Genomic DNA, 26,195 nt, shown 5'->3' on the forward strand with positions numbered 1-26,195 from the left:
CATTCATTAACTTAATAGTCTTCTTTCCCTATTAAATTTGGGTCTTGCTTTCTCACAAAACTTGATATGGAGCTTGCACATGGACGATCTGGGAAGCATTAGTAGATCACTGGTGATCCTAGCCTTTTCCTTGTCGGTTATTGCATAAACATTAACTTTGACAAGCTCAAGACATGTTAGTTTCTCTAGGAAAAGCTTCATTTGCTCAAGTTCTTCAACTTCTCCTCCATACTCAGTTATCTTCAGTACTTTCACGGGTGAAAATCCATACTCTCGTTCAGCATTATCAGCTTGCATTGGACCCTGAAACAAAGTTAGAGATTTAGAGCTTGTCCCATTAAAGTAACTTTCAAGGGTGTGGTTTTCGGTAATTACATTGATGACAAGAGTCTGTAAATTTGGAGACTTGTTTAAAAGTAGTGGCAGAAACTCTCAGTCGTAGCTTGGGAAATCAATTGTAATAATTAAGCAGGACAGGCTGATGAACACTGGAACTGCTTCAAGCCAAGAACAAAATACCCGACAAAAGAAAGAAAAAAAGTCTAATCATCACCAGCTTCTTCATCTGGTGATGTTGAAAAGGATAATTGCACAAAAAATGCATGGTTTAAATTTTTTTTATTGGACTTACAAAATGTAGCGTGTTTGGGCTAACAAATTGTGTGTTAATTAAGAAAACATACATTAAACTAGGTTCGACTTAATTTCAGAACACTTAAACAAGAAAATATTATCATAAGATTTGAGTTTAGGAAAGGAACATTGGGTTAAAAACTTACTACTCCGGTAGTCATAATGGTTTAAAACAGGAGAAACAAGAAAGAGATCAATATCTCCTCCCAAAATCTTCTACCATCTCTTATTTCTTTAGATATTTGTGTTCCTCTTCCTAGCTCACCAGCTTTCTTTATATGTAGGGATTTGGCATATTAACTTTCTCGCCACCTTCTTCATCAGTAGTCTTGTCATCTTCCACATCAAGAGACTCATCAGTAGACTTATTTCCATCGCCGCCTAAGAAAAGATAAACACAGCGGAGTCAACCTCTGACACATACACAATTTTAATATAGACAAAAGTTAGAGAACGAAATTACTGTCTGACCTTTCTTCATCGCTATTGAAAGATTGTCCGGTATGCCTGAAGCATCTTTTTTATAGCCTTTTCTTCAACCTTGCAACATTTTGTCATTCTACTCCTCAGTCTCTTCAAGGGTAAACTGTCACTCCACTGGACATAGGGTTATGCAAAGATATGTTTATTTAATTACTTATTTGTACTTCTATTTTAATAGTATACATTTAAAATATTATGAAATTCAATCATATAGAAATTGAATTTATTGTTACTCGTCCATACATATGTGAACATAGGCAGTAAAATGAAGTAGATATTAGCATGGATTCTTTTATTTATGTTTTGGTTAATGTACGAGGGGTCTTACTATATAAAGGGCATATGACATATTTCTCTCTCTCACACACACAAACACAAACACAACCAAAACAACTTTAAAAAAAAAAGAGTTTTTGAGAAGGATACTTCAAAGAAGACTGCCTGTGACGATTATATGATCATGAATTTTTTATGTTTAATTACGTTAAATAAATTCCACTTACAAAAATATCACACAAAAAGTAGAAAATACTATTTGATGGATGTCCATTTGCCCGACATGCATTGTATATCAATAATTAATTCGACAGAACATTAGCAAATACTAAAGATTTGTTTTGTTTAGTTCGAGGAAAAAAACGATTTCTGTTAGAAGGTTTCTAGCTGCTTCTCATTCTCTCACACTTGCTATGCATTATGTCCCATATCATATGTTTATAATTAAATAAGTATGTTTCAGTTTATAACATGTTAAAAATATATGCAAAAATAAGCAAAACATAAGCGAAAAATAAGCCAAATTGTTTAGTTAAATTTTGAACTGATTAATTAATCATAAATCTTCAAAATATTTGTGATATATTCAACGCTGGTAAAAAATATAGTGTCTTGACATGTTGTGTTACTAAAATAAAATTTATAAGGATAGTTTATTAATAATATTACATATGGAAAAGTTGAGTGATTTTGTTTTAATAAAATACTAGATTTTGATCCGCGCTTTCAAAGCGCGTGATTATTTCTTTTGTCAAAATTTAGTTTAGTTTAATCTCGTTATTTTTCAAAGTCTTGAGCCTAATTGCATTTCATTATGTTGACTGATTTATTATTTAAATTGGTTTAACGAAAGTGGATTTATATTCAATACAAAAAATTAAAAATGGATAAAAAATGTGCTTCCATAGAAAAATATTTATTATTTTAAGTTACATGTTAATTTAACCCTTTAAATCATAACGTTTAAATTAACACCACGTTGTGATACGGCATTTTTGTTAATGTCGGTTCTCAGTCTAAGTCAAACAGATTACATTATAAATTACGCATCACTTGCAAATACATAGAAATCGTCCAACCACATTTAATAGCAAATAGAGCCAAATAGAAGTGTAAAAGAAGAATATGATCAACCTTGTACAATGAAGTCTTTTACTTCAATCATCAAATTCTTGTCAACCTATTTAGCCAAAAAAAAAAGTTCTCCATCATATGCAAACCGTTTGCATCAAGCTCGGAGTGGTAAATCTCATGAATTTTGTCAAGGAATTTTCTTCCAACTCCTTTCTGTTCAACAGGATGCCCATCATAATAGAAGAGCGCCACTTGTTCAAGATCACAAGTAATTACACTGGTTATACATCATTAGATGAAATGAACATGACAGTAGTATGAGTAGTATGAACACGTACATTGTATTGGTGAAAATATTCATGAAGATTCGCAACATTGACTTTGAAATGGTTAGTCAAGAGTGGTATCTTCTGACCCTTTAGTCCAAACCCAAGACGAGCCATAGGGACTCTCAGGTTTTTCTTCTCAACAACTTCAGTTTTAACCCGCACTGGCTCCACAATGGGAGGTATGATCGGCGGAGGAGGAGGCAGTGCGTCCGCAACCCCCCACTCCCATTTGCTGACTCAAGATCAACTCCATTACCGCTAATAGAATCCATGTCCTACACACACAAAAACAACAATAACAACAACAACAACAACAACAAAAGAAAAAAAAAAGCGAATTTTGAAAGAAAAAAAAAAAGACTTTTTGTCGTTTCTATAAAATAAACATTTTATTTTCAAAAAAAACATACCAAAAAAGCACAAACCTAGAAGCTTTACGAAGCTATGAAGCTTGAACACATAAAAAATTATCACAAGTTTTAAACAGAGCCGTGCATGAACAGAGGCTGGTAGATCATTTGCTTGGGGCCAAAAATCGGATAAAAGTTTTAGAGGCCAATTTTTTTGCAAGAGTTGCTTACAGCACAGCTGGTAACCATCCGCATTATTACTCTTGGTTCGCATGTTCAAAACACAACTATAGAATTTTAAACATTTTTCCAAAAAATAATAGTTTATGGGTCAAAAAAATATTTCTACTTAAGAACCTACAATATTCATTAGTTGGTTGAAGTCTCTATTTCTCTCCCATGTTATTTTTTTCACAATTTTAACTGTAGCAGCCCAATTTATTTATTTTTTGCTTGTATTCTACTGAACTTCCGAGCCGGGCCTGAGTGAACACAACCATAATCATCATGTTTATCTAATACATGTGTGAAGCTCCTTTTGGTAGGCTTATATGTCATGTTGTATAGAAGCATTGGCAGCACGAAATCGAGTGGGATAAACCCAAACGGTCCTACCACCGCGGTTATACCCCCAAAGAAGGGTAGCATCGCTGCCATGAACCCACAAGTTGCGTCTTAGAACATCCCTTTGTATCTGCGGATTTTTTCTCCATTATCTTATACGCAACTTTAGATTAAAACCCCCCTCTAAATGTTAGTCACTGCCAATTTGCTAATCTGATCTAACAATCTTGTAAATGTATGATGTATTGAAGATAAGTTGGGCCGCAAGCTTGATGTACAAGTAACCTTCAGTACGATAACTTCAGTTTTTTGAACTTACAAGGTCAATGGCGAAGAGCTGAGGAAGAACAAAGAACTTACAAGTAACCTTCAGTACGATAAAATTCTTAACCTATCAGTGGAAATACTTAAGTTTCTTGTGATGCAATGAATAGTAAATGGAACATAATATTTATTTAAGCATTTACAATTTGGAGCGTTATGTACACAAAACAAAACATAAACCCCGAAGAAGGGGGCAAAAAGAACAGCTAATAGGGTCATCGCAAAACACACTCCTCTCATTCTTTCCTCTGTCTCGTGAGCCTATCTCTTAAGCATTTATATAACTGAATTTTTGGGGAAAAATAAGCATTAGATACATAGTTGGTTTCAGACAGGGATGACATCAGCGTTTTGATTATCGTCGCAGGTGACGATTAGGCCATCTGCGTAGGTCGGGAGGAGGCAACGCCACCACCGGCAGCCACTGGAGACAGGTTCTGCTGGAGGAACTATCATCAGAACGTTGTCGTGTCTTCTCACCATTCCCATCACGCTCACCGTGCTTCCTTCTTTTATGTATCTGATCAATATCACCACACAACCAAATATGATTTTAACTCGGAAAAAAAAATGATTTTATCTTTTTAATTGCAAATGTGTATTCAAAGATCATTTCTACTAAAAAAATGTGACTTTTGGGTCTCACTAACTTTAGTCCCTAATTCAACCTTATAAGCCTGTGGACTTGAGACTTATCAAGCACTGATGTGAGATGTCACGCCGTTTACGTTGACAAAACTAAATGGATTTCTACCCACATGAGATATGACTATTTGGATAGTGACACTAATAAAAAGTTTCTTATTACTTTTCGGCTAAGATACCTAGTAAGAACAATCTAAGATGGGTGTGGAATATAGCACACGTACCCTTCTTTGAGACGCATGACACGGTTATCAGCAGAGAGGTTGCGATCGGAGAGCCACTTAAGGAAGCTGGGAGACAAATCTTTGTTCTGAGTAGTTACATTAGCCACTGTTGCCGGTTTGACAAAAGGAGAAACTTTTGATCCATATCCTGCTTTCACCAGCGCTCTTAGTCCAGATTGGAAGTCTGATATGTAAAAATCCGAAACGTATCTCTGCCAAAGAGAAACATAAACCACATCAGACTTAACCAGATCTTGTACTAGTCAAGAGAGTCAAAGATCGTATAAACTAACCTCCGCGTGTCTAGATCCCCAAGAAAAGCATCTATGTTTTGTATTTGCGGATCTCCAACCAAGACCTTTGTACTCATACAACTCCGTGGAAACATAGACGCATCTTGGTGTTCTTTGGTATGATGACTCCAGAGGAATGCTTCCACATGTCACAACCTACAAAACAAATTTTTTAAACATTTCAAACAAAACAACGATAATGACATTCTAAAACACCGAACTGAAACTATTAAAAGACAAAACTAGAACTTAAACACTTGAGAGATCTTTGTCCTAAGCAGGGTGAAAGCTTACCCCAGTAACTTTAACGAACTGTCCATCAACAGCGCCTCTAAGCTCAGCATCTGGATACTTCTTGATGAAACTCAACAGCCCTTTTCTTCCCCAAACGCAGTTCCAAACCAAAACCACGACGGCGGGAACCACCGCCGCTATAACCGCCGCAATCACCACCGGTTTCTTCACCGCCACAGTTAGAAACGCCCCCACAAGCAACCCCATAGCCGCCACGATCAGCACCGCCCAGACAACCGTTTTCGGTACTTTAAACCCGACCCGAACCGGGTCGGTATTCAGACACGTCACCGACGACCCGTATTTCGCCTTGCTCGATCCCAAGTTACTCACTTGACGGTCCATCTGACCCGACCGTCTAGACCCGGACCCAATCGGACCGGATAGCGAACCGGAGGTTATTAAACCGGTTGGCTGAAGCTGAGAGAGTGGACCGGAAGACTTCTTCATCGAACCGGAGTTGGGTCCGGACCGAACAGATCCACTGTTGGGGTTCGAAGAAGAACCGGAGACACGCGGCGGCGCATGCTGCCTCGAGTTCCCGCCGCTGCTATTACCGCCGACGATGAGCGGCGGTGGACCTCCTTGGGGATTGAGGAGGGAGATGTCGAACATCCTTCCGAGCTCGCCGGAGTTCTTGATGTCGCCTCCGGTGTAAGGCACGGCGCGAGCCGCCATTGTCGGTGGTCGGTCTTTAGGCTGCTCGAGCTTTCCCGAGACGTAGAGTCCGTTAGGAAGCTGGTGGGACTGGATCCGACCCGCCATTTTACTAGAGAGAGAGAGAGAGAGCTTTTACTCTCTTGAGTGCTTCGGAAGAGAGAGAGTAGTCGCGCGTGTAGGTGTGAGTGGCAGTGAAGGTGGAGAAGGAGAAGCAAGAAGAAGAAGGAAGGATGTTAAATGACGATAAAAGGTATATAGATATTATTATCTTACGAGTTTGCCACTTTAGTTAAGAGCGGTTTTGGTTTTTGATTGGTTAATTTGTAACAGTAATCCCTACAATCGTTCGCGCTTTTTTTATTTACACTTTTTCTATTTATGTTTCTAAATATCGCTGAATACTTGTTTCTTTACATTTTGATATCCTGAGTTGAAAATTTTGAGTAATTTTGACAAAGAAAAGGTGACTGTTAAACTACGAGTATCAATTTTTCAATTTTTTTGTTAGGATTTTTATTAATTTCTTAGTTGTTACGTAATGACTTTTTCTTGGATTCACCCCCTAGGGTGAACCTTTAGGTTCACCAACCAATAGAAAGTTGTCATTTTAGATCTAGTATCTTTTAATTAAGGAAACAAAATAACTTGCCAAATTATATTATGCTTTTAAAATAAAAATAAAAGATTAAATAAATAAAAATAACAATAGTTCTAAAAAAAGATTATTTAAAAAAAATATTTGTTTTTAAAATTTAGAGTTTAGTGTTTAAGATTTATAATTTAGAATTTATCCAAATGTTTAGTGTTTTTCCAAGGATTTAGGGTTTACCTAAGGGTTTAGGGTTTACCCAAGGGTTTAGGGTTTTCCCAAGGGTTTAGGGTTTAGGATTAGAGTTTAGGGTTTAGTGTTTTGTTGACAACATGTTTAGTGTTTTTCCAAGGGTTTAGGGTTTAAGATTTGAGTTTAGGGTTTAGTATTAGAGTTTAGGGTTTAGTATTAGAGTTTAGGGTTTATTGTTTTGTTGACAATATTTCTTTTTTTTTAATTCGTTTTTATATATTATTTTTATTTATTTTTAAATTTTATTTTGAAAAAATAATATAATTTGCCAAGTTATTTGGTTTCCTTAATTAAAAGATATTAGATCTAAAATGACAATTTTTTATTGGTTGGTGAACCTAAAGGTTCACCCTAGGGGGTGAACCTAAGAATAACTCGTACGTAATTGATATGTTTATGCCAATCTCGTCACCTACGAAAATTTTCATGCATAGACTGCAGGTCTAAATATCATGTTTCCTAATTTGGCTAATGCAATAAGGAAAACACACACATCACATGTGAGAATCTTGAGAACTGTTTTAGACTATGGTCTTCTTTGTATATACATTACAAACTCCTGCCTTGGAACGACAAATGTGTAGCCTTTGACCATTGTTTACAATACAAGCTTGAACATCAACTTTGGAATCCTTTGTTTAAAAAAAAAATCGACATTGTTGTTGCCTTGTTGGTGTTGTCATTATTATTATTATTTTATTAATTTTGTTGTAAAAGAAGTTTATTAGAGTTTTGTTGTTGGAGTCACAAGATTTGATAGACCTCTCTTAGGGTAGGACCATCGACTCCAACGTCCCAATGCCAGCGTTTCTATAATCATTAATAAGTTCATACACGTATAGATTTTTTGAATGAGTATCATCTTGTCTTGTTACTTTCTCTACATTGCAAACTTTTACATTTTAAATTCCGAATGATGTTCAATAATTGAAGCAGTTTAAAATATACACTGTAGTACAAAAATAGTTAGTAGATTGAAATCTTTGTTTCAAATTTCAGCGGCTATACCACTTGTTATTAATTATTCAAAGCTTAAGATAATACATCGGTTTGATGATTACTTTACTTCCACTATGAACAATCTCATCAAGTAGTACTTGCAGTCTTGGATAATACTTTTAAACATTCACCTAATGATCATTAGGTGTGTTTGGTTATAATTTAGGTCTAGGAGGCTTGCTAAATTCACGTTTCCTTTTGATATATTAAACCTTATTGAAAGTTTGTGTAACGCCCAATCACCCACGGCTAATGGCATCCGACCGAGAGATCGTCTGTGGGCTCCATCCCGTTGCAACGATCGATCCGTTAATTTTTTTTTAAAAGCTCGAAATCATGGTTTACTAACCCTGCAATAGCCACCCAACAGTTCTCCGTATTTTGGTCTCATTAACACGGTATCACGAATCACTTCCCGATAGGTCACTCATCCTTTCACTACTCCAGCTCAAGCACGCTTAACTCTAGAGTTCGAAACAGATGTGTGATGGAAAAGGTAAGTGCACTTTGGTGACATAGGTAGTCAAACCAATTCTCTCAAGCTTTTTCATATATCACAACTCGGAATGTTACAATTCACCATCTCTCAAAAGAACGCAACGTCCTCGTTGCGCTCCATGACAAGTCTCAAGACGCCTTTCGTGTCAGAACCGAGATGGCTAACCAGCTCTGATACCACTTGTAACGCTTTGACCGCTCGAGGTTAATGGGCCGCCACACCCGCTCTCTCGGCCCTTGGACTCCATTCCGTTCCAACGATCGGTCCGTTAATTTTTCAAGGTTCAAAATCATTGTTTTCTGACCTTGCAATCACCACCCGACTTTTCTCCGTGTTTTGGTTTCACTATCACAGTATCACGAATCACTTCCCCATGGGTCACTCATCCTTTCACTACTCCAGTCTAAACACGCTTAATTTTGGAATTCTATACAGATGTGTGACGAAAAAAGTAAGCGCACTTTGGTGACATATGTAGCCAAATCAATTCTCTTAAGCCTTTCTTATATCATAACTCGGGATGTTACCGTTTGGTTTAGCAATAACATAATTTATAAAGATTTTAAGCATAGTTAGATTCAAATATTAGAAAACAGTCGCACATGTCTGTAAATATCAAAGAAAATATGTATATATTTTTCTTCACTTATTAGGCTTCGAATGGAACGCAGATCAAATAAACGCAGATCAAATACAAAATGCAGATCATGCAGAACAAATGCAGATCAAACTAATTAAAATAATTTATCGTGTTAACATATTTGACAAAATCTTAAACAATAATTTTTAAGTTAAATATCTAAAACAAAATAAAAATAAAAATTCTTATCAATAGTTTTTATTATTTTAAAAAATACATGCATGTGTTATAATGTGTTATAGTACATAAAATAAATTGTTTGAAAATATTTATTATGTACCTTAATTATTTTAACTGATTTTATTAGATGTAAATATATGAGATAACCTGAAAAATATGAAAAATCAGTTAAATACAATATTAAAAATACATGAATGTATTATAATATATATATTTAAGAATGAATACTATTTATAAAAGATAAATACTACTATATAAAAATATAAAAAATCATCTAAAACTGTTACAAAAATGAAAAAGTACTAATTTTAGTTTCGAGAGATGTTTGAATTAATAAAGTCAGATGACATAAGAGTATTTATTGCAAATAAATTTTTTAAAAAAACAAAGCATTGTCGAAAGACAAAAAAAAAGAAAACTGTATAAAAAACTAATCAAAGCATTTATTGGGCTTTTACTCCTTCCCGCACCCTTTCTCTTGCATTTGCAGGACACCTCATTTTAAAGACCAAAGATGATCTGCAAGCAGTTCAGTCATTATTTTATCTATTTTTTTAGTTCTGCATTTATAATCATGAATGGACAATAAAATGTAGTTTTATCTGCAAACTAAAGATCTGCATTTTATCTGTGTTTGTTCTGCACCCCATTCATAGCCTTAGTGGATTCTTGTTCTAGCTGTCACTCCAGTGTCAAGATTCTGTAATACAGTATTTGAATTTTCCGAGGGATAGTTGTGGGAAATTGCAAATAGTCGGTGGGTGTAGCTGACAGAATCCAAAGACATAAAATGGGCGCAAATGGGAAATTATGGGTGTAGACCAAAATACCCCTGCAATATCAAACAGACCCATGCAACTCATTTGGATTTTCTTTATTGGCTTATGTCGGATCTAATAATAGTTCACTAGTTAAATGATTTCAAACTTAGATATCGACATATGCTGAAACTATATTATTAAAATCGTTTTCTTTTGTTCAGAAGAACATACACTGATAAAACTATGATGTGAACGTTTATCTTCTTTATTACGTTAAATAAATTCCACTTACAAAAGCATCATTTTCACAAAATTTTAAAAATATTATTTGATGGCCATTTACCCGACATATATTGTATATCAATAATTAATTTGAACGAACGTTAGCAAATACTAAAGATTTGTATTTTTCACGACAAAAAATAAACGATTTGCATTTTTTTGAGCTATTGATTTATTTGAACAAGTAACTTATATAAGTTGTGGTTCTCTTATATCTCATGGTGTTGACAATCCAAAAAAGAAAGTATATTGATGCTGTCTTCAAATTCAAGTATTGGCATATGATTTTTATCAAATCAACACAAATCACAATAACCAAAACCAAACTAGACCCACTAAACCAAAACCAGTTTGACAACCAAATGATGAACTGAAGTAGTTACTCTACTCATCATTTGATTTTGACCTGTTGATACTGTAAGACTTTGCAAGACCTCAACAAGTCTGTATAAGTGTGTTTAATTCATTTAAGGACCAAACAAAGACATTCTTAAACTATGTGGAGAATATATATATATATGAAGTTTATGTGTAAGTGTGTTCAAGGCTTTCACATATTACTACTCGAGACTTTATATTTGGCTTTCAGCTTATTATTATGACCCTGTTCCTCTTCAGATTGTTTAGATCTCAACTTTATGATACATATATTTTTGTTTGTCTCTTTTGTCACTCATTCTCTCCCTCTCAGAATGTTTTCATCATCTGGGATCAAACACATGGAGACGAATGTTTGTTGTAGAAAATGTCATTTAGATTATGCTGATAAATCGACAAAGTTGAAACATCATTTCCATATGTTCAATCATAGTTGCACAATCTTCTTATCATCCAGTTTAGCAAATAGATAACTGAAGAGTAGTTGGACAAACAAACTCGATCTCAAAAGCTTTTAAGAAGAAGAAGAAGAAGAAGAAGAAGTCTGCATCCTTTGTTTGATCCATGACTCCAGATACTGAAGCTCCTCATTACTGATTGAGTGTCCAAGATCAGGATATGCCTGCAGATACACGATTGGTTCAAAAGATAAAATAATAATAATAATAATCACGGGGGCAGCAACAAGTGATTCTAGTATTTAGATTTGACTGGCTCTTATATATGATTGCTTACCTTGAATTCACAAGTAACACCAGCTTGTTGAAGGAAAGGAAGAGCTGCTTGACCAGCTTCGAATAGTACAGTCTTGTCATCAATCCCATGAGACCACAAGATTGGTGTCTACATATCACTAGAAAAAATCAACATTTGACAAGAAAAAAAAAACAAAAATAGAACGACAGATAGAAACACCTTTATAGCATCTTTGGTAAACTGGTTGATGACTGAAGAATTGAATGGAACCCATCCGCTAAAGACTGCACCTCCTCCAAGAGTTTTTGGGTAAAGCAGAACACTAGCCAAGGTCAATGCCCCTGTTAAGAAAACCATAGTTAGTAGACGCAAGACTATATCAAGAAGAGACAATGAAAAAAAAGGAGATCACACCTCCTTGGCTAAATCCACAGATATACACGTTTTCTGGCTTGATTCCTCCAGAAATCTCCTTATCTATAATGGCATGAACGTTCTTAACTGCTTCAAGCACGCTGCTTTCATCATTCGGAGAGCCCTAGGCACATAAAAGCCACACACACTTGAATACAATCCTAACAAATGCAAGAAAGGTTCTTCCTTTTAACTCTTGAATCTACTCAGAAACAATAGCCAAGCTAGAGGAAGAGACAACAAGTGTTACCGCGGTAAGAGGAAGCTCACGGATGTCAAACCAAGAAGGCATCACCATACCATCTACACAAGAGGACAAAAGACACAATCAAGAACTAAAGATTTCTTCAGACACACAAGGACCAATCAAATCAAAAACATACAGAACGACGAGATTCAAAACACTAACAAACACATCCATAATGGTGTATTAAATTTAGAAACTTTGAAAAGATTCAAAACGTACGATTGCAGGAGACTGGATTTGGAGGAGCGGAAGGGAAGAGCCACTTAGTGTTCCTAAACTCAGGGGACTTGAAAAGTGACTTGATGGGTTCGTTGGCAGGTCCCGAATCTCCAAGCCCGTGAAGCCACAAGACGAAGGTTCGAGCCATGGTGTCTGAAGAAGAAGGAAATGATGATGAGTAAGGCTTGTTCTCGAAGAAGAATGCGAAGAAGATAACAGTGCTCAGTAGTGCGATCGAGAGGAGAACGATCGGTTTCGTCAGTGTGCTTGTTCGCATGTCAATATCGATCCTGCCTTCACCATTTTACTTTTGGACAGATCTCTCGAAGTTGTGTTTTTTTTTTCTGACAAAACGAAAGAGATGATGATAAAATGACCAAACTACCCTTGATGTATTTTGGCTATGTTGTGACGTGCAAGCAAAGATTTGATTCAATGTTTTGCAAAGTGAAAAGAAAAGTCTTGAGACATTAATAATTTACACAAACATTATAATTTTCATGTTAATTACCAAATAAAAATAAAGCAACACAACAATCAAAAGATACTTTGATGAACAATGTTTTTATCTTTTGCTTACACGACCAGAACAAGAGGAATAGCTTTAAGTAGTTAGTAATCAATGTTCTTCTTTTGTCTTAACAGATATTTATATAATTATATTGAATGAAAGCACTGCTTTAAGACATTCAGGACGAGGACGACGAACTTTGCATCCGTGACTTGATCCATGACTCTATATACTGTAGCTCCTTGTTGCTCATCCAGTGCGCAAGACCTGGATATGCCTGTCAAGATAGAGGCTGTTTAGTATGTTTGTATGATCTCTCTTAGGACTTGAAAGATAAACTTCCAAATTATTACCTTGAATTCACAGGTGACACCGGCTTGTTCAAGAAAAGGAAGAGCAGCTTGACCGGCTTCAAAGAGCACAAGCTCGTCATCAGTCCCATGAGACCACAATATTGGCGTCTTCATTTTGCAAAAACAAAACATGGAAGAAAAACTTAGGAAACTCAATAACAATGACAAGATATATACAATTGATAAAACCTTTTTAGCTTGTTCGGGAAATTGATTGATGATTGAAGAAGTGAATGGAACCCAACCACTAAGGACCGCTCCTCCTCCAAGAGTTTTGGGATAGAGAAGAACACTAGCCAATGTTAAAGCACCTGGCATCATCAGAATCTTATTTTTATTAAGAGCCACCCCAATGCTAGTGTAGGTGATTCATGAAAAGAGGCAAGGAGAGTGAGAGAACATAACACCTCCTTGGCTTAAACCACAGATAAAAACGTTTTCTGGTCTTGTTCCTCTTGCAATCTCCTCGTCTATAATGGCATGAACGTCCTTAACTGCTTCAAGAATGCTGGCTTCATCAATTCGAGATCCCTAACACATACAAAAAATGTTAGTTTTACAAAATGCAATATAAACGAAAAAAGGAAGTACCGATGTAACGCCACAGGTTTAACAAGCCAAGGGTGGTACTAGCTAGCAGTTTAGAGAGTTTAGATCAAGAGAGAAGTAAGTAATACCGCTTTAAAAGGAAGCTCAGGGACATCAAACCAAGAAGGCATCACCCGACCCTCTGCACAATAGAAACAAGACAAGGATCTATAAGATTCTTTCAGACCAGATATGTATCATTATTTGGACACCAACAGCTACTACAGAGAAGGCTAATAATGAATCAAGAATTTTACTGAATCCTTGAACTATTAAAACCATATAACAAGGGAGATCGTACTGTTGCAGGTAACAGGATTGTATGGAGCAGAAGGGAATAGCCACTTGGCGTCACTCAGCTCCGGGGACTTGAAAACTGTTTTGACGTGTTCGTTGGCAGGTCCAGAGTCTCCCAACCCGTGAAGCCACAAGATGAAGGGTCGTCGAGCCATGGCGTCTGAGCTCCCTGAGCAAGAAGAGATACAAATGAAGCAGTTTCTCAACAGCTTGACCATTAGAGAAGAACGAAGTTACATCTCTTCTGTGTATTTGAACGCAATTTATGTTGTACATTCGCCATGGATGGTGATCTCTGAAAAGTCTCGACGACGACTTTTGAAACAAAAGTCAACAGAGGAAAACAGGGGAGAAGCTGAAATGACTAAAAGGCCCTCGAGTGCAGGTTTTGTGTCTAAACGACATCGTATTTAGCAGCAGCCCTTTAGTAAAGAAGAAGAGACAGAGGAAAGGGAAAAGAGAATCTGGGGGTGGAGAGGAGAGACGGAAGATAGATTGAATAATATCAAATGGCGACATCGAGGCTTCAAGCTCTGTGGAATCACCCTGCCGGACCTAAAACCAGTGAGTCCTCCCTCCTATTCTAAGATGACACCTTTCTCCATTGATTTCGATTTCGATTGTACCCTCGAATTTGGATGATTGAGCAATCTGGGACTGATTGTGATGAATCCTGATTTGTTTTTTACTTTGAAAAATCGAAACTTTGTTGGTGGGTTTTTGACTTTTCGGATTAGGATTCGATATGATGTAGGGAAAATGTAACAACTTTGATGGCAAAGGATCACTCTTTACTTTATAAATCAGTGAATTGATAATCCTCCTCGTGTTTTGTTTTTTTATGTAATTAAACAAGTGACGATGTTATAAGTAGTTTGAAACTACTGGTTGTGGATGTTTGTTTACTGTTGAGGATGTGAACAAGTGTCTCTTGTTTTAATTGTCACAGTTCATTTCTGGGCGCCAACGTTCAAGTGGGGAATCAGCATTGCTAACATTGCAGACTTTGCTAAACCTACTGATAAAATATCCTACCCTCAACAGATTGGTATTACAACATCCCACTTTCTTTGATTGCTTTCGTTTTGTCTTTGTCATATGCCTCTCAATGATCTTACTCTACTGATATATCTCTTAGCTGTGACATGCACTGGAGTTATCTGGTCTCGCTACAGCATGGTTATCACTCCCGTGAGTTTTCCCCTTTTAAACACTCCTCTTCATTATGCATAATCCCATCACGCCTCTTTTCTGACTTTTGTTTTGATTTGATTGACAGAAAAACTGGAACCTCTTTAGCGTCAATGTTGCTATGGCTGGGACTGGCATGTACCAGCTTGCTCGTAAAATCAAGTAAGGAGATCCCATTCCTTCTTACATTACATTAATATATGCAACAGAACACTCGGCTACTGGAAGCAGAACTAACCTCTTCTTTTTTTTAATGAACATTTTGTTGACTATTGATATGTTTGTTTTGCTCTACAGAAACGATTTTGCATCTGATGTGGAGCCTGTTGTTGCCAAAGAATGATTACGACGAAAAAACAAGAAGAAGATGAAACATCAAAGGAAAGATGGGATATCATCGTCATATTGCTTGTGTTTGCAAAATCTAGTTTCAAGATATTTGATTTTTCCTTTTCATTCCCAGATCTTAAGGGGCGAATTACCAAATAAGTTTTCTTTTTAATACCCATAATGCTTCTCTCTGTCTTTGATGCGGTATCTATGGAAACTTTGCCACAGTGAGCTCCTCCTGCGTCTGTGATAAGAACCTTTTAAGCTCTTCTTCCCTTTCTGCACATCTCTTTTCTTGATAAATAACAGTCTTCTCTCTCTTCCACACACTTTCTTTTCTCGTAGATGCTATGGTTTTTTTAGTTTTAGACACATTGAAATAATGAGTCTGAAGACATCATATTGCAAGGTTTGTTATTTACTCAAATAAAGAGGTCAAAAGCTCAATTCATATACTTTCAAAGTGCATCATTCATAATCAGAACTTTAGGAATGCTTAATCAAATTAAAATTCAGAAAAAACAAGAATCTTCTATGAATCAAATGTTTAGTCTCGAATGAATGAGTCTGGTCATTAAAAGGAAAAAAGAACAAGCCGTGGACGTACAGTCCAGAACAAGGATCTGCATCCATCTCTAACAATTGTTTTCTACTTTAATGTATTTGTCTTTGTTATTGACGACAGTGAAACAGGGTAAAAGAATGACGCCATTTTATCTCTCTTCTAATGGCTCGACCCCTTTCGGATTGTTCTCAGAATCTACATCGTTTGCATTCAAGTTAAGTCCTGAATCCTTAGTGCTTTCGTTCAGATCTTGTCGCACTGTTTTTCCTTCCTCCTGAAAAGAAACAGAAAGAGAGGTTCAATATCTAATTTAAGATCACATCTTCAAATAAACACTGGCGAGTGAACATATTCTAAAGTCCAAGCCTGATAATCTTCCATAGGAACATCATTCATGTCTGGTTTTTCCTCAACTTGTGCTTTCTTCTCGCTTGGCTCTGCTGCAGCACTTGCGTCTTGCTCAATTTCCTTCTTCTGCTCCTCTTCCTCAACCTTATCATCTTCCTCAATTTCTGTAACTTCGTTCTTCTGCTCCTCAAGTAATGCGATCTACACCATTCAATCAAACCTAAACTTCAAACGCAACCCCAAGCCTAGATCAACACCTTTCTTGCTACAAAATCAAAACTTTAAGAACATTTTAAGACGTGCTCTACTACCCATTCCTCGGGTTAATCCAAAATGGCTATACAGAGTCCCTGATCACTGTCTAACCAATCTAGTTCCTAGCAAAAACCGCAAAGCTCAAATCTTTAAAGGCTAAATCAGAAACTAACCGGCACGTATTTGAACCTACGCCTTGGAGGATCTTCTGCTGCTACCGCAACAGTGTCTTCGCTGGGAGAAAGACTCTCACTTTTACCGTCTTCGTTCCCGTTCCCGGTCTGAGACAATGGCGCCCACTTGAAGAACAGCAAATGCGATCCGTTAGCGGCGTCGGAAGCTGCGGAGGAGGAGGAGTGATTGAGCTTCTTGGTGGAGGGAGAGACGTGAACCCACTTCTTCTTCCACTTCCTCACCGGACCTGTGAATACCGTCGCCGGTCCTCCGTAACGAGTCGAGGACCTCCCTAACCGACCTCCTACTCCTTCCATAACAACTCAGCAATCACTGATTCCAATTATAGTTCCGGCTAATAAATTTTATCTTCCAGGTTCTAAGGAAGTACAGTAACTATGTTTCGTCTCTTCCTCCTCCGTAAGAACAAAGAAGGATCGGGTCTTTCAGATCCAATTTTGCATAGCCGATCTTATTGGTTTTTTCGAAAAAGAAGAAGAAGACTCTCGATGAACTAGAGGGTTTCCCTTATATAATAATTCACGCGAACCAAACCAAACCAAACCCATATCCTACCAAATAATGTAAGGTATTAACTGAAAATACTTAGTTATACTTAAAATTGTAAATTTATTTTTGTCTTATAAAACTCAACCAACACATGAATGTGACGACCATATATGTGCTTCCCTCAAGATATCACAATATCATGATGAAAATCATGGATTATAAAACACACATGAATCTTGCCTCAGGCAAAAACAAAGAGCCAAAGATAAGTATGAAAGCATTAAAGCCTAAAAAAAATTTCAACTCTGAAAATCTTCATATGATTTTAATTGTTTTAGGATGCCAGTTCTTATTTTATTAGGTTATCTGGTCAGTGTGACTTCATCTTTGCCAAGTTTATGTTTTTTGTTAAGAAATAATTATTTGGATGGAAAAATTTCACATGTTTAAACAAGTCAAACTTAACTGGAAGGCCTTAAAATCAGTTTTCTGCTTGCAACTCTGATAAGCTTCATATGATTTTTAATATTTTTTAGGATGCCATTTTTGTTGTTGTTATAAATAATTATTTAAACAAATGCCTTCCAAAGTTAATAAAGCAAATCAAAAAAAAATTATTAGTAAAATCAAGCTAATGATTGGATGATAAAGTTGAATGCCTAAATCAGGAGAGAAATTTAGTAGCCACGTTAATAACCCAAATACAAATTTAGTACTATTTTACTATTTTACTATTTTACTGTTTTACCATCATCACATGTCGACGGTGTAGTTACTAGTTATTACTAGTCAGCGCCGCTCTCTAGGTCTTTATTTTATTCATTTTTCTTAACTTAATCCAAAAACTCGTTAGCTAAAAAGACGATAATACCCCCTCAATTGTCGAAACAGAGAAGGAGAAATAGAGAGACTCAGAGAAAGGTCATCCCGAAGATTTGTTCGCATCTCATCACTCCGATCTGCCATGGCTAAGAGGTTTTGCTAACAACGCTATAAGAAATTCGATTTCGCTGGGTGAAGGAGAGTGATAGATCTCTTTTCACACCCTTTCATCGTCTCGAGTAAAACGGTTTGTTCTTCGCTTGTTTCCTTGCTGTATCACGTGGATCGGTTTCGTTTGAGTGTTAGATTCTCTTATTTCGATCCCTGGATCGTAAAGTTTGACTTTTTGGATCTGGGTTTTCGTCTAGATCATCCCTTTGTGTTGACCTAGATCCTCCATTGCTCTTTAGCTCTCCTTTGAGATTAGTTTCTTATGGGTTTGTTTATTTTGGTGTTTACAGTGTCTAAAGGCTCACACTTTAAGTGTTTTGAGAGGATTGGAAAATGGCTGATGGGATGTCGAGCTTTTGGGGTCCAGTGACTTCCACCATAGAGTGTTGTGAGAAGAACTACGCCTACTCCTCTTACATTGCAGAGTTCTACAACACCATCTCCAACGTCCCTGGGATTCTCTTGGCTCTCATTGGTCTCGTCAATGCCTTAAGGCAACGGTTCGAGAAGAGGTTCAGCGTCCTCCACATATCCAACATGATCCTCGCTATCGGCAGCATGCTCTACCATGCCACTTTGCAGCACGTGTAAGTTTCTAGCTTTGTTAGCTTCCTCATCCAAATTTTGGTTTAATGATTCTATGTCCCTTTGGTCCAAGCACAGGCAACAACAGAGTGATGAGACGCCGATGGTGTGGGAGATACTTCTCTACATGTACATCCTTTACTCACCAGACTGGCATTACAGAAGCACTATGCCAACTTTTCTCTTCCTCTACGGTGCCGCCTTTGCTGCTGCCCACGCTTTCCTCAGGTTTGGGATCGGTTTCAAGGTCCACTACGTGATCCTCTGCCTTCTCTGCATCCCTCGGATGTACAAGTACTACATTCACACGGAGGACACTGCGGCCAAAAGGATTGCGAAGTGGTATGTGGCCACGATCCTTGTGGGGAGTGTTTGCTGGTTCTGTGACCGTGTTTTCTGCAAAAGGATATCTCAGTGGCCTGTGAACCCTCAGGGACATGCTCTGTGGCATGTGTTTATGAGTTTCAACTCGTACTGTGCGAACACGTTCTTGATGTTCTGTCGAGCTCAGCAGCGTGGATGGAATCCAAAGGTTAAGTACTTTCTGGGGGTTCTTCCTTACGTCAAGATCGAGAAGCCAAAAGAACAATGAGAAGAAAGATTTGGGTAAAGAGAGCCCAGAAGAAGAGCATGAATATAGCTTTTTGTTCATCGTTTTGTCAGAGATTTCGACTTTGGTTTTCATTTTTTTTTGGAAGTGAAACTGCTCTCTAGATACAGAGTCTAGATTTTTTTTTGTTCTTTGTATTAGTTTTCTTGAGGATGATGATCTTAGGAAGAATTGATTTTTAACTCGTCTTGGTGCATTATCATCTTTAACTTGATCACATTCTTCATTATCAAGTATTAAGTTTCTCTTATCAATTTAACAACAATCCTTTCGGGTTGTGTTTCGTCAACATTTGTTGTCAGGTCATAAACCTTGCTTTCAAGGTCTTCAGTCTTCACAATGCCTTAGAAAGAAGTGTAGTTTCTAACATTTTACATAGCAAACTGTTTAAAATCTCAAAATGATGCATAAAGCTGTTTCATATTTTCGTTTTCCCTTCAATATGACATAGCTACTACACGTTTTCTCTTTAGCATATTTAAGATGATCAAGTTTGTCTCCAAAAAGCTGTGAAACAAGTTTCTAATCTCAGTCCTCAATCCAAGAAGAAACCTGGAAACTAACACTTAAAGCAATGAGTAAGTTTGTTTTCTGCAGCTCTATTCCTCCTGCAGCTCATATATCTGCATGTATGCTTCCGATAGTTCTACCATTTGGGGAAGTGTTTCTGCAACATGCAAATCCTGCATCTCGTACCTGAAAGAAATGGACATTAATCTCATCAAATTCAGCAGTTTTATGCTAATATAATTGTCACCATGTAAATAATAAAAAGCACTTAAGTTTTGTAGAGGAGAGAAAGCTTACCATAGCTCTTGTGACTTGCGCTGCACAAAGACCCTGAAGTACCCATCCTCAGGCTTACCATCATGCACAATGTTAGCGATTAGATTGTACTTGGAAGAAACCTTCCCGCCTTCTGCAGCAGTAGGCAGTGATGGTATGTAATCCCTCAGCTCCATGTCCTTCACTGGGAAGTTAACTGTGGCATCGACAAAAAATGAGTCACATTAACCAGGCAGTAGAGATCATTGTAAAACATTAATGTCATTAAAATCGAAATAAACTCACCCAATGTAGGATTCTTCTCTTTGAAGAAGTTATTCTTCTTGAACCGAACCATATGGAACATCAAGTAAGGAGGAGATTTGGTTACTCGATATCTCATTCTGGCTAGCTTAGGGCGAACCACCTCTGTCACAGTTTCTCCATCAAACTTCTTCAATAAATCGAATAGAGCAACCTGACCCAAACATCAAAGAACATTAGCTTCTGCTTACCTCACTTACGCTAACTATAAACTCAAAGACGCAATGGCAAAAAAATTTGCAAGGTTGAAATAGCCGTAACTAAAATGTCCAAAGCAAGAGGTGTGTATACCTGCGGAATAATGTTTTTCTCCATGACATCTTTGAAAAGAGGAGGCGGTGGCAAATCTAGCCCAAGCATCAGAAAAGGCATCCTGGATATTTCTTTGCTTTCATTGCCTTGATACTCTCTCACAACCTCCAGCTCACCCTGTGATGATTAGCAGATTACATGAAAATGCATCTATCAAACTACAGTGACGTGTCAAAGGATAGACGCATACCTGGAAGCACTGATGGATGATACTGCTGGCGTCCTTTGAAGTTCTAAGATCCATATGCAAAGTGTTGAGCAGCCACGACATGAACTCTACTGGATCTGATTGTTGGCCTATCCTGAATCGTTTCTTGCTGGCCTTCATGACAGCTTGCAAGAATTCATGTGGACTCACCTGTTGACGCAAAGGTAATTTTGCATTAGCAAAGTCCTCATTAGGTGAGGACATGGAAAAAAAAACTATAAGAGGTGAGCATGAATGGAATCAGACCTGTCCTTTAAAGTTCCGAGAATGCCAAATCTTACGAGTGAGTTCCCCAAAGCGGTGAACAAGAGGAGACTTGCAGTGCTGATAATTCTCAGGGATAAGGAAGAAGTTCCTTAAAGGAGTAACTCTCATCAACGACTGGATTGTAACATTCACAAACTCTGTCTTCTGTATGTTGTTCAACCCCACCTATTTTATAAACTAACTTTTAATACTCAAACTTACTCAATGCTAAACTGTATTCAACGAGAGAGAAAGAGAGAATTACCATTCCGGGAAGATAATCAGAGCCATCAAGAGCCCTAGACCACTGCTTATTCCTATCAAGTTCCTCTACCTGTGCCCTACTAAACCTGTAAAAGGATAGCACCAACGCCTTGATAAGAATGAACTAGCAAGAAGAGAAACCAATGGAGACATACCTTGGATTCAAGACATGTCGAATGTCATCCAAAGAAGGGTCATTTATCTCATAACTATCAGGAAGACAATACACCTTCTCCGTCAAAAGATTGATGTAAACGTGGTGTCCTGCTTCCAAGCTATGCGTATAAGCATGAGACTTCTGGCTTCTCCCTTGGAAGTACTTCCCGCAGACGAGACACGCGTACACGTTCAGATTCGACAAGGAGACAGAGCAGAACCTCTCGAAATCAAAATCCAAGACCTGCAAACAACAAACCAACCAAACAAGTTACAACAAAGCACATGACTTTGGTCGGTAAGTAGGATGATGATTTTACCTGACGGTTGACGGTATCGAGGTAAGGGCAATCGCGACGAACTTCGACGTTGCGAGAATGCTTCCCACGACCCTTAAAGGCGTCGTCTTCGAGCTCATCCAGTGGTGGAGACTGTTCCTTCTCTCTCTTCCGCTTCAGCTCTCTCTCTTCCTCCTCAACACCACCGTTCTTGACTTCGTCTCTCTCACTTTTCATCCTCTGAATCTCCCTTACGAAACAAACGCCCTATACTTCGAATTAGGAAACTCGAATCTACTCGAGCATCAAGAAGAACTTCGCTCGCTTTAGAGATCTGTAATAGTGAGAATCAGGCTTTTATGTTTCTTGTTGGGCCTTCTTGTTCTAGCCCATCAGTTAATGATCTATTTGATTCTGTAGATTTACTGTAATACTTTTGTTGAAGTTAGTTTTTTTTTTCCAGATTTTCATCTATATTAAAAAGTTCTATTTTTATTATTTTTAATAGAAAAATTTCAAATAATGGAAAATTTTATAATATTTCAATAAATTTAATTATTTTTATTATTTTTAATATTTTATCATTATTAGTTAATAAAAAATAGAAAAACTTTGAAAGTCAATTTCTTAAAATAACCTTATATTTATACTATTTCTTGTCTATTCAAAGAAATGGAGAATGGGATAATTAAGTTTTTTGACATAAACAGAATAATAATCTGTAATCTTTTTTTTTTGTTGTCACAAAACTATCAATCTGTACTAACTAATAAAGATTCACGATCCAATGCCAGACAAAATTCCATTTATATCCTCAAGTTTCTCGAAACTAACAACAATAAACGCGTCAAAATCTCAGGGGACGAAGACGACATTTAACAATCGAGTGAAAAGATGGGTTCAAGTTACAGCCAGCTGGCCCAGGAAGTTAAAGCACCGAGGTCACCAAAACGACCATACTACCCTCTACCCATAACCTTTAGACACCATGCTCACAAGGCTAATACGGACATTTAAACTAAGTAGATAAAGCAAAACCAACCATAAAGGGTACGTTCGTCATTCACAGAGTTATAAAGAGAGAGACAGAGAGATAAAAACAGAGACAAAGGTAAGAGAGAGAAAGAGACAAGGGTAACAGAGAGAGAGAAAGATTTGTTTTTTTTTCTTACAATGGTGTCGGACCAGGATCTAGCGAAAGGAGTCGAGACTCTGCTCCGACAATCCGACCCTAGCTCCCTCACTTCGTTAACCAGTGTCGTTCAGCAGCTTGAAGCTAAGCTAGGGTTAGACCTAACCGAGAAGACAAACTTCATCAGAGACCAAATCAATCTCCTCCTCCGTCCTCACCCACCACCCTCCTCCTCCTCCTCCGCCTCCGCTTCCGCATCAACCGCACAACCTCCTCCACCGCCGCCGCAGCAGCTGCATTTCGGCGTCAATGTTCCGGCGAAAGGGCACTTCGCACTTCACCCTCCTGCTTCGTATTCGCAGCAATACCCTCAACATTTCGCTCTCCAGCCTCCTCCTCCTCCTTACCACTCTTATGACCTCAATTTCCGGCAGCCGTATCCTCCGTACATGCCGCCTCCGCAGCACCAGCATAGCCAGCTACAGTCTCCGCGACAAGGACAAGGACCCTCTGTTCTCGTTTCGCAAGCCCCAAAAGAAAGGTCTGTTCTTGGGGGTCTTTTAGGGTTAGCATCTTACTATTTTGGGGGTTTCCGGTTTAGGAAAGTCTAAATCTTTAGGTTTACTTTCCCAATCTAGAGTTATATTATAGTGTGTGTTTATCTCTTTCTGCTTCACCTAAAAATTGGATTTTTCTTAACAAAGTTTTGTAATTTTCACCCAAAGTATCAAACTTTAATGAGTTGGGGGTTTGTGGAATGTTCTCTCCGTTGCAGTGTTCCTCCAGCTGGAACTAAAAGAAAGGGTGGTCCTGGAGGGTTAAACAAAGTCTGTAGGGTCTCTCCAGAGCTTGAAGTTGTTGTTGGTGAACCTGCCCTTCCAAGAACTGAGGTTATTATCACCGTCTTACATCAGGATTATGACAATTAGGTTGTTTTGTTATAAAAGTGTTCCTCTGTTTTGGGTTTTTTTTGTCAGATTGTGAGGCAACTGTGGGCTTACATAAGGAAGAACAACCTCCAAGACCCGAGTAACAAGCGGAAGATCATATGTGATGATGCCTTGCGTGTGGTTTTCGAGACTGATTGTACTGACATGTTCAAGATGAATAAGTTGCTTGCTAAGCATATCCTCCCCCTTGATCCATCAAGTAATGGTTTCTTTACAAGCTTCAGGCTTATCTCTGAATGTCCTTGGTTAGTTCAATGTTACTGACTGTTTGAAATCTCTTTATTTTTTGGCAGAGGACTCCGGTCAAGCTAAACGGGCAAAAGCTGAAGTGGAGACTAAAACTGAGACCACAGAGCCTGTTAGTTCAACTTCAGCTGTTGCATTATCTGAGCCACTTGCAAAGTTCTTTGGCACTGGTGAGACTGAGATGACGGAGGAAGCAATCATTCGCCGTGTTTGGGAATACATAAAGCTCAACAACTTAGAGGTGTGTTGTTGAAATACTCTGCTTGCTCCTTTACTTCTTCCTATAATGTTTCACCTTTTGGATGGTTACTAACAAGAAAACTAAGCACCCTTTGGTTCTGCTTTTTCGATATGTCTACAGGATCCGGCAAATCCAATGGCTATTCAGTGTGATGAGAAGCTCCGTGAACTTCTTGGGTGTGAAAGCATTTCAGCTGTGGGGATAAATGAGATGCTAAGGCGCCATATGTACAAGCCTTCCTGATATATCTTCTGGTTCTGACTTAATTAACTAGGAACTACTAGTGTAAGTGAAAGCTTTATCTCACTGATTATGATATGGTTTATATATCAGTATTGGAGTGAGTTATGAGTGACAATTCTCTTGCAGGTGTGTATCTAGGGAACCTACTTATGACTCCTGGTGGGTGTAGAAGAACTCTGATAAGGAAGAAAATGACCATTTTCACTTTTAACTTCCTTTAATGCTCTGCTATTTTCATCTTCCTTTGGGTTCTTTGTTTCTTTAGTTGGTTGTGTGTATCGACATGGTTAGGTTGATATGGTACTTAAGTATTTTAACAGTATTCAGAGAATCTTTGTGATTTTCGAAGTACTGAAAAAACTCTAGTGTAATGGGTCAAATGGCGCAGATGTTTTGTATGTAACGCCATTTTCCCATGAATGTTTTAGGAAAAACAAAAGTAAAAGATAATGTGTTCAACTATGTTTTACAGATTGGAATGATTTGCAATGTTAGCCAATGTGTTCAACTATGTGGAATCAGATGAAATCTGCAGTCTGAAAAGTTGTCAAAATGAAATTATTTGTTAAACAATTGAATAATCAGGTTTGATGCCTGAAATAATTCGATGTTACAATGTTAATTGTTACTTCAGCTGAGTTAGATGAAACTAGACCTCTTACTTCTCATTGACTTGACTGGTTCTTAAATGAAACCAATAACTGTGACTTGTGAAGTTTAAAGTCTACAGTTTGAGAATCCAGTTCTGCTAAAAATTTGATATTAGAGTTTTTTTTTCTTGTATCAAGCAAAGAACTTGGACTATATCATGTATCGTTAGCTGAGTAGCTTGTGCCTCCAATTGAATGTTGTGAAGCTCTCTCTATGTTTCTTTGTTTGCTAAACTTTTTATGGCGTTTTGTATTTTACAAATTATACAAAGTCTTGCAGTTTAATCAGTAGTATACCTTCAGTTACACAGGCTGTTCTTGCTACAGTTGCCATATTATCTTGATTCAAGATTGTGTTACTTTTTAATCAAAGAAACTGTGCTATTGTTTTTGGTTATTAATATGATTCAGCCCGCGTGCTTGTGTAGTGTTAGGTTCGTTAACCTTTAAATACTACTAGGATAAGATCCGCGCCTTACGCGGGATTAAGTTATTATTTTTATTATATTTTAGAGAATGAAACAATAGTTTGGCTTCATTTGGATTACGGGTGTTCAACCCGGAT

General features: G+C 37.6%; 8 protein-coding genes across 9 annotated transcripts; 3 read left to right on the forward strand and 5 right to left on the reverse strand.

The window, feature by feature from the left end:
- Positions 1 to 4,140: 4,140 nt before the first annotated feature.
- Positions 4,141 to 6,404, reverse strand: LOC125589915 (uncharacterized membrane protein At1g16860-like). Its single transcript, XM_048762607.1, has 4 exons — positions 5,490 to 6,404; positions 5,196 to 5,351; positions 4,903 to 5,114; positions 4,141 to 4,553 (listed from the first exon to the last, which is right to left on the reverse strand). Exons 1-4 carry the CDS (start codon positions 6,252 to 6,254, stop codon positions 4,361 to 4,363), a joined length of 1,326 nt encoding a protein of 441 aa, XP_048618564.1. The 5' UTR covers positions 6,255 to 6,404; the 3' UTR covers positions 4,141 to 4,360.
- A 4,679-nt stretch (positions 6,405 to 11,083) lies between these two features.
- LOC125589917 (probable carboxylesterase SOBER1-like) lies at positions 11,084 to 12,625 on the reverse strand. Its single transcript, XM_048762609.1, has 6 exons — positions 12,306 to 12,625; positions 12,090 to 12,142; positions 11,840 to 11,963; positions 11,645 to 11,766; positions 11,465 to 11,572; positions 11,084 to 11,351 (listed from the first exon to the last, which is right to left on the reverse strand). Exons 1-6 carry the CDS (start codon positions 12,580 to 12,582, stop codon positions 11,244 to 11,246), a joined length of 792 nt encoding a protein of 263 aa, XP_048618566.1. The 5' UTR covers positions 12,583 to 12,625; the 3' UTR covers positions 11,084 to 11,243.
- A 157-nt stretch (positions 12,626 to 12,782) lies between these two features.
- On the reverse strand, positions 12,783 to 14,300 carry LOC106440449 (carboxylesterase SOBER1). Its single transcript, XM_013882113.3, has 6 exons — positions 14,059 to 14,300; positions 13,847 to 13,899; positions 13,577 to 13,700; positions 13,359 to 13,480; positions 13,170 to 13,277; positions 12,783 to 13,093 (listed from the first exon to the last, which is right to left on the reverse strand). The coding sequence occupies exons 1-6, from the start codon at positions 14,270 to 14,272 to the stop codon at positions 12,995 to 12,997; spliced, it is 720 nt and encodes a 239-aa protein (XP_013737567.2). The 5' UTR covers positions 14,273 to 14,300; the 3' UTR covers positions 12,783 to 12,994.
- Positions 14,301 to 14,370: 70 nt separating this feature from the next.
- Positions 14,371 to 15,802, forward strand: LOC106440448 (mitochondrial pyruvate carrier 4). The gene is made up of 5 exons (XM_013882112.3): positions 14,371 to 14,618; positions 15,004 to 15,102; positions 15,193 to 15,245; positions 15,334 to 15,407; positions 15,543 to 15,802. The coding sequence occupies exons 1-5, from the start codon at positions 14,564 to 14,566 to the stop codon at positions 15,586 to 15,588; spliced, it is 327 nt and encodes a 108-aa protein (XP_013737566.1). The 5' UTR covers positions 14,371 to 14,563; the 3' UTR covers positions 15,589 to 15,802.
- Positions 15,803 to 16,086: 284 nt separating this feature from the next.
- Positions 16,087 to 17,421, reverse strand: LOC125589921 (glutamic acid-rich protein-like). Its single transcript, XM_048762623.1, has 3 exons — positions 16,917 to 17,421; positions 16,507 to 16,689; positions 16,087 to 16,414 (listed from the first exon to the last, which is right to left on the reverse strand). Exons 1-3 carry the CDS (start codon positions 17,232 to 17,234, stop codon positions 16,289 to 16,291), a joined length of 627 nt encoding a protein of 208 aa, XP_048618580.1. The 5' UTR covers positions 17,235 to 17,421; the 3' UTR covers positions 16,087 to 16,288.
- An 847-nt stretch (positions 17,422 to 18,268) lies between these two features.
- On the forward strand, positions 18,269 to 19,799 carry LOC106440445 (alkaline ceramidase-like). The gene is made up of 3 exons (XM_013882110.3): positions 18,269 to 18,496; positions 18,711 to 19,007; positions 19,084 to 19,799. Exons 2-3 carry the CDS (start codon positions 18,754 to 18,756, stop codon positions 19,595 to 19,597), a joined length of 768 nt encoding a protein of 255 aa, XP_013737564.2. The 5' UTR covers positions 18,269 to 18,496; positions 18,711 to 18,753; the 3' UTR covers positions 19,598 to 19,799.
- On the reverse strand, positions 19,660 to 22,569 carry LOC106440444 (U4/U6.U5 tri-snRNP-associated protein 2). The gene is made up of 9 exons (XM_013882109.3): positions 22,211 to 22,569; positions 21,890 to 22,134; positions 21,736 to 21,820; positions 21,471 to 21,656; positions 21,207 to 21,374; positions 20,996 to 21,133; positions 20,687 to 20,858; positions 20,423 to 20,597; positions 19,660 to 20,311 (listed from the first exon to the last, which is right to left on the reverse strand). The coding sequence occupies exons 1-9, from the start codon at positions 22,403 to 22,405 to the stop codon at positions 20,215 to 20,217; spliced, it is 1,461 nt and encodes a 486-aa protein (XP_013737563.2). The 5' UTR covers positions 22,406 to 22,569; the 3' UTR covers positions 19,660 to 20,214.
- A 697-nt stretch (positions 22,570 to 23,266) lies between these two features.
- Positions 23,267 to 25,479, forward strand: LOC125589924 (transcription factor rlmA-like). Of its 2 annotated transcripts, XR_007326098.1 has the most exons (7): positions 23,267 to 23,841; positions 24,076 to 24,190; positions 24,278 to 24,449; positions 24,544 to 24,737; positions 24,858 to 25,022; positions 25,107 to 25,254; positions 25,322 to 25,479. XR_007326098.1 is itself a non-coding variant. In XM_048762632.1 (6 exons), the coding sequence occupies exons 1-5, from the start codon at positions 23,342 to 23,344 to the stop codon at positions 24,978 to 24,980; spliced, it is 1,104 nt and encodes a 367-aa protein (XP_048618589.1). In that variant the 5' UTR covers positions 23,267 to 23,341; the 3' UTR covers positions 24,981 to 25,022; positions 25,107 to 25,479. The 2 variants fall into 2 exon arrangements, 1 of the variants encoding a protein (XP_048618589.1); XM_048762632.1 differs by having other exon boundaries at positions 25,107 to 25,479.
- The last annotated feature ends 716 nt before the right edge of the window (positions 25,480 to 26,195 follow it).

This window comes from Brassica napus, chromosome A3 (assembly GCF_020379485.1).
Source record: "Brassica napus cultivar Da-Ae chromosome A3, Da-Ae, whole genome shotgun sequence".
Classification (NCBI taxonomy): Eukaryota; Viridiplantae; Streptophyta; class Magnoliopsida; order Brassicales; family Brassicaceae; genus Brassica; species Brassica napus.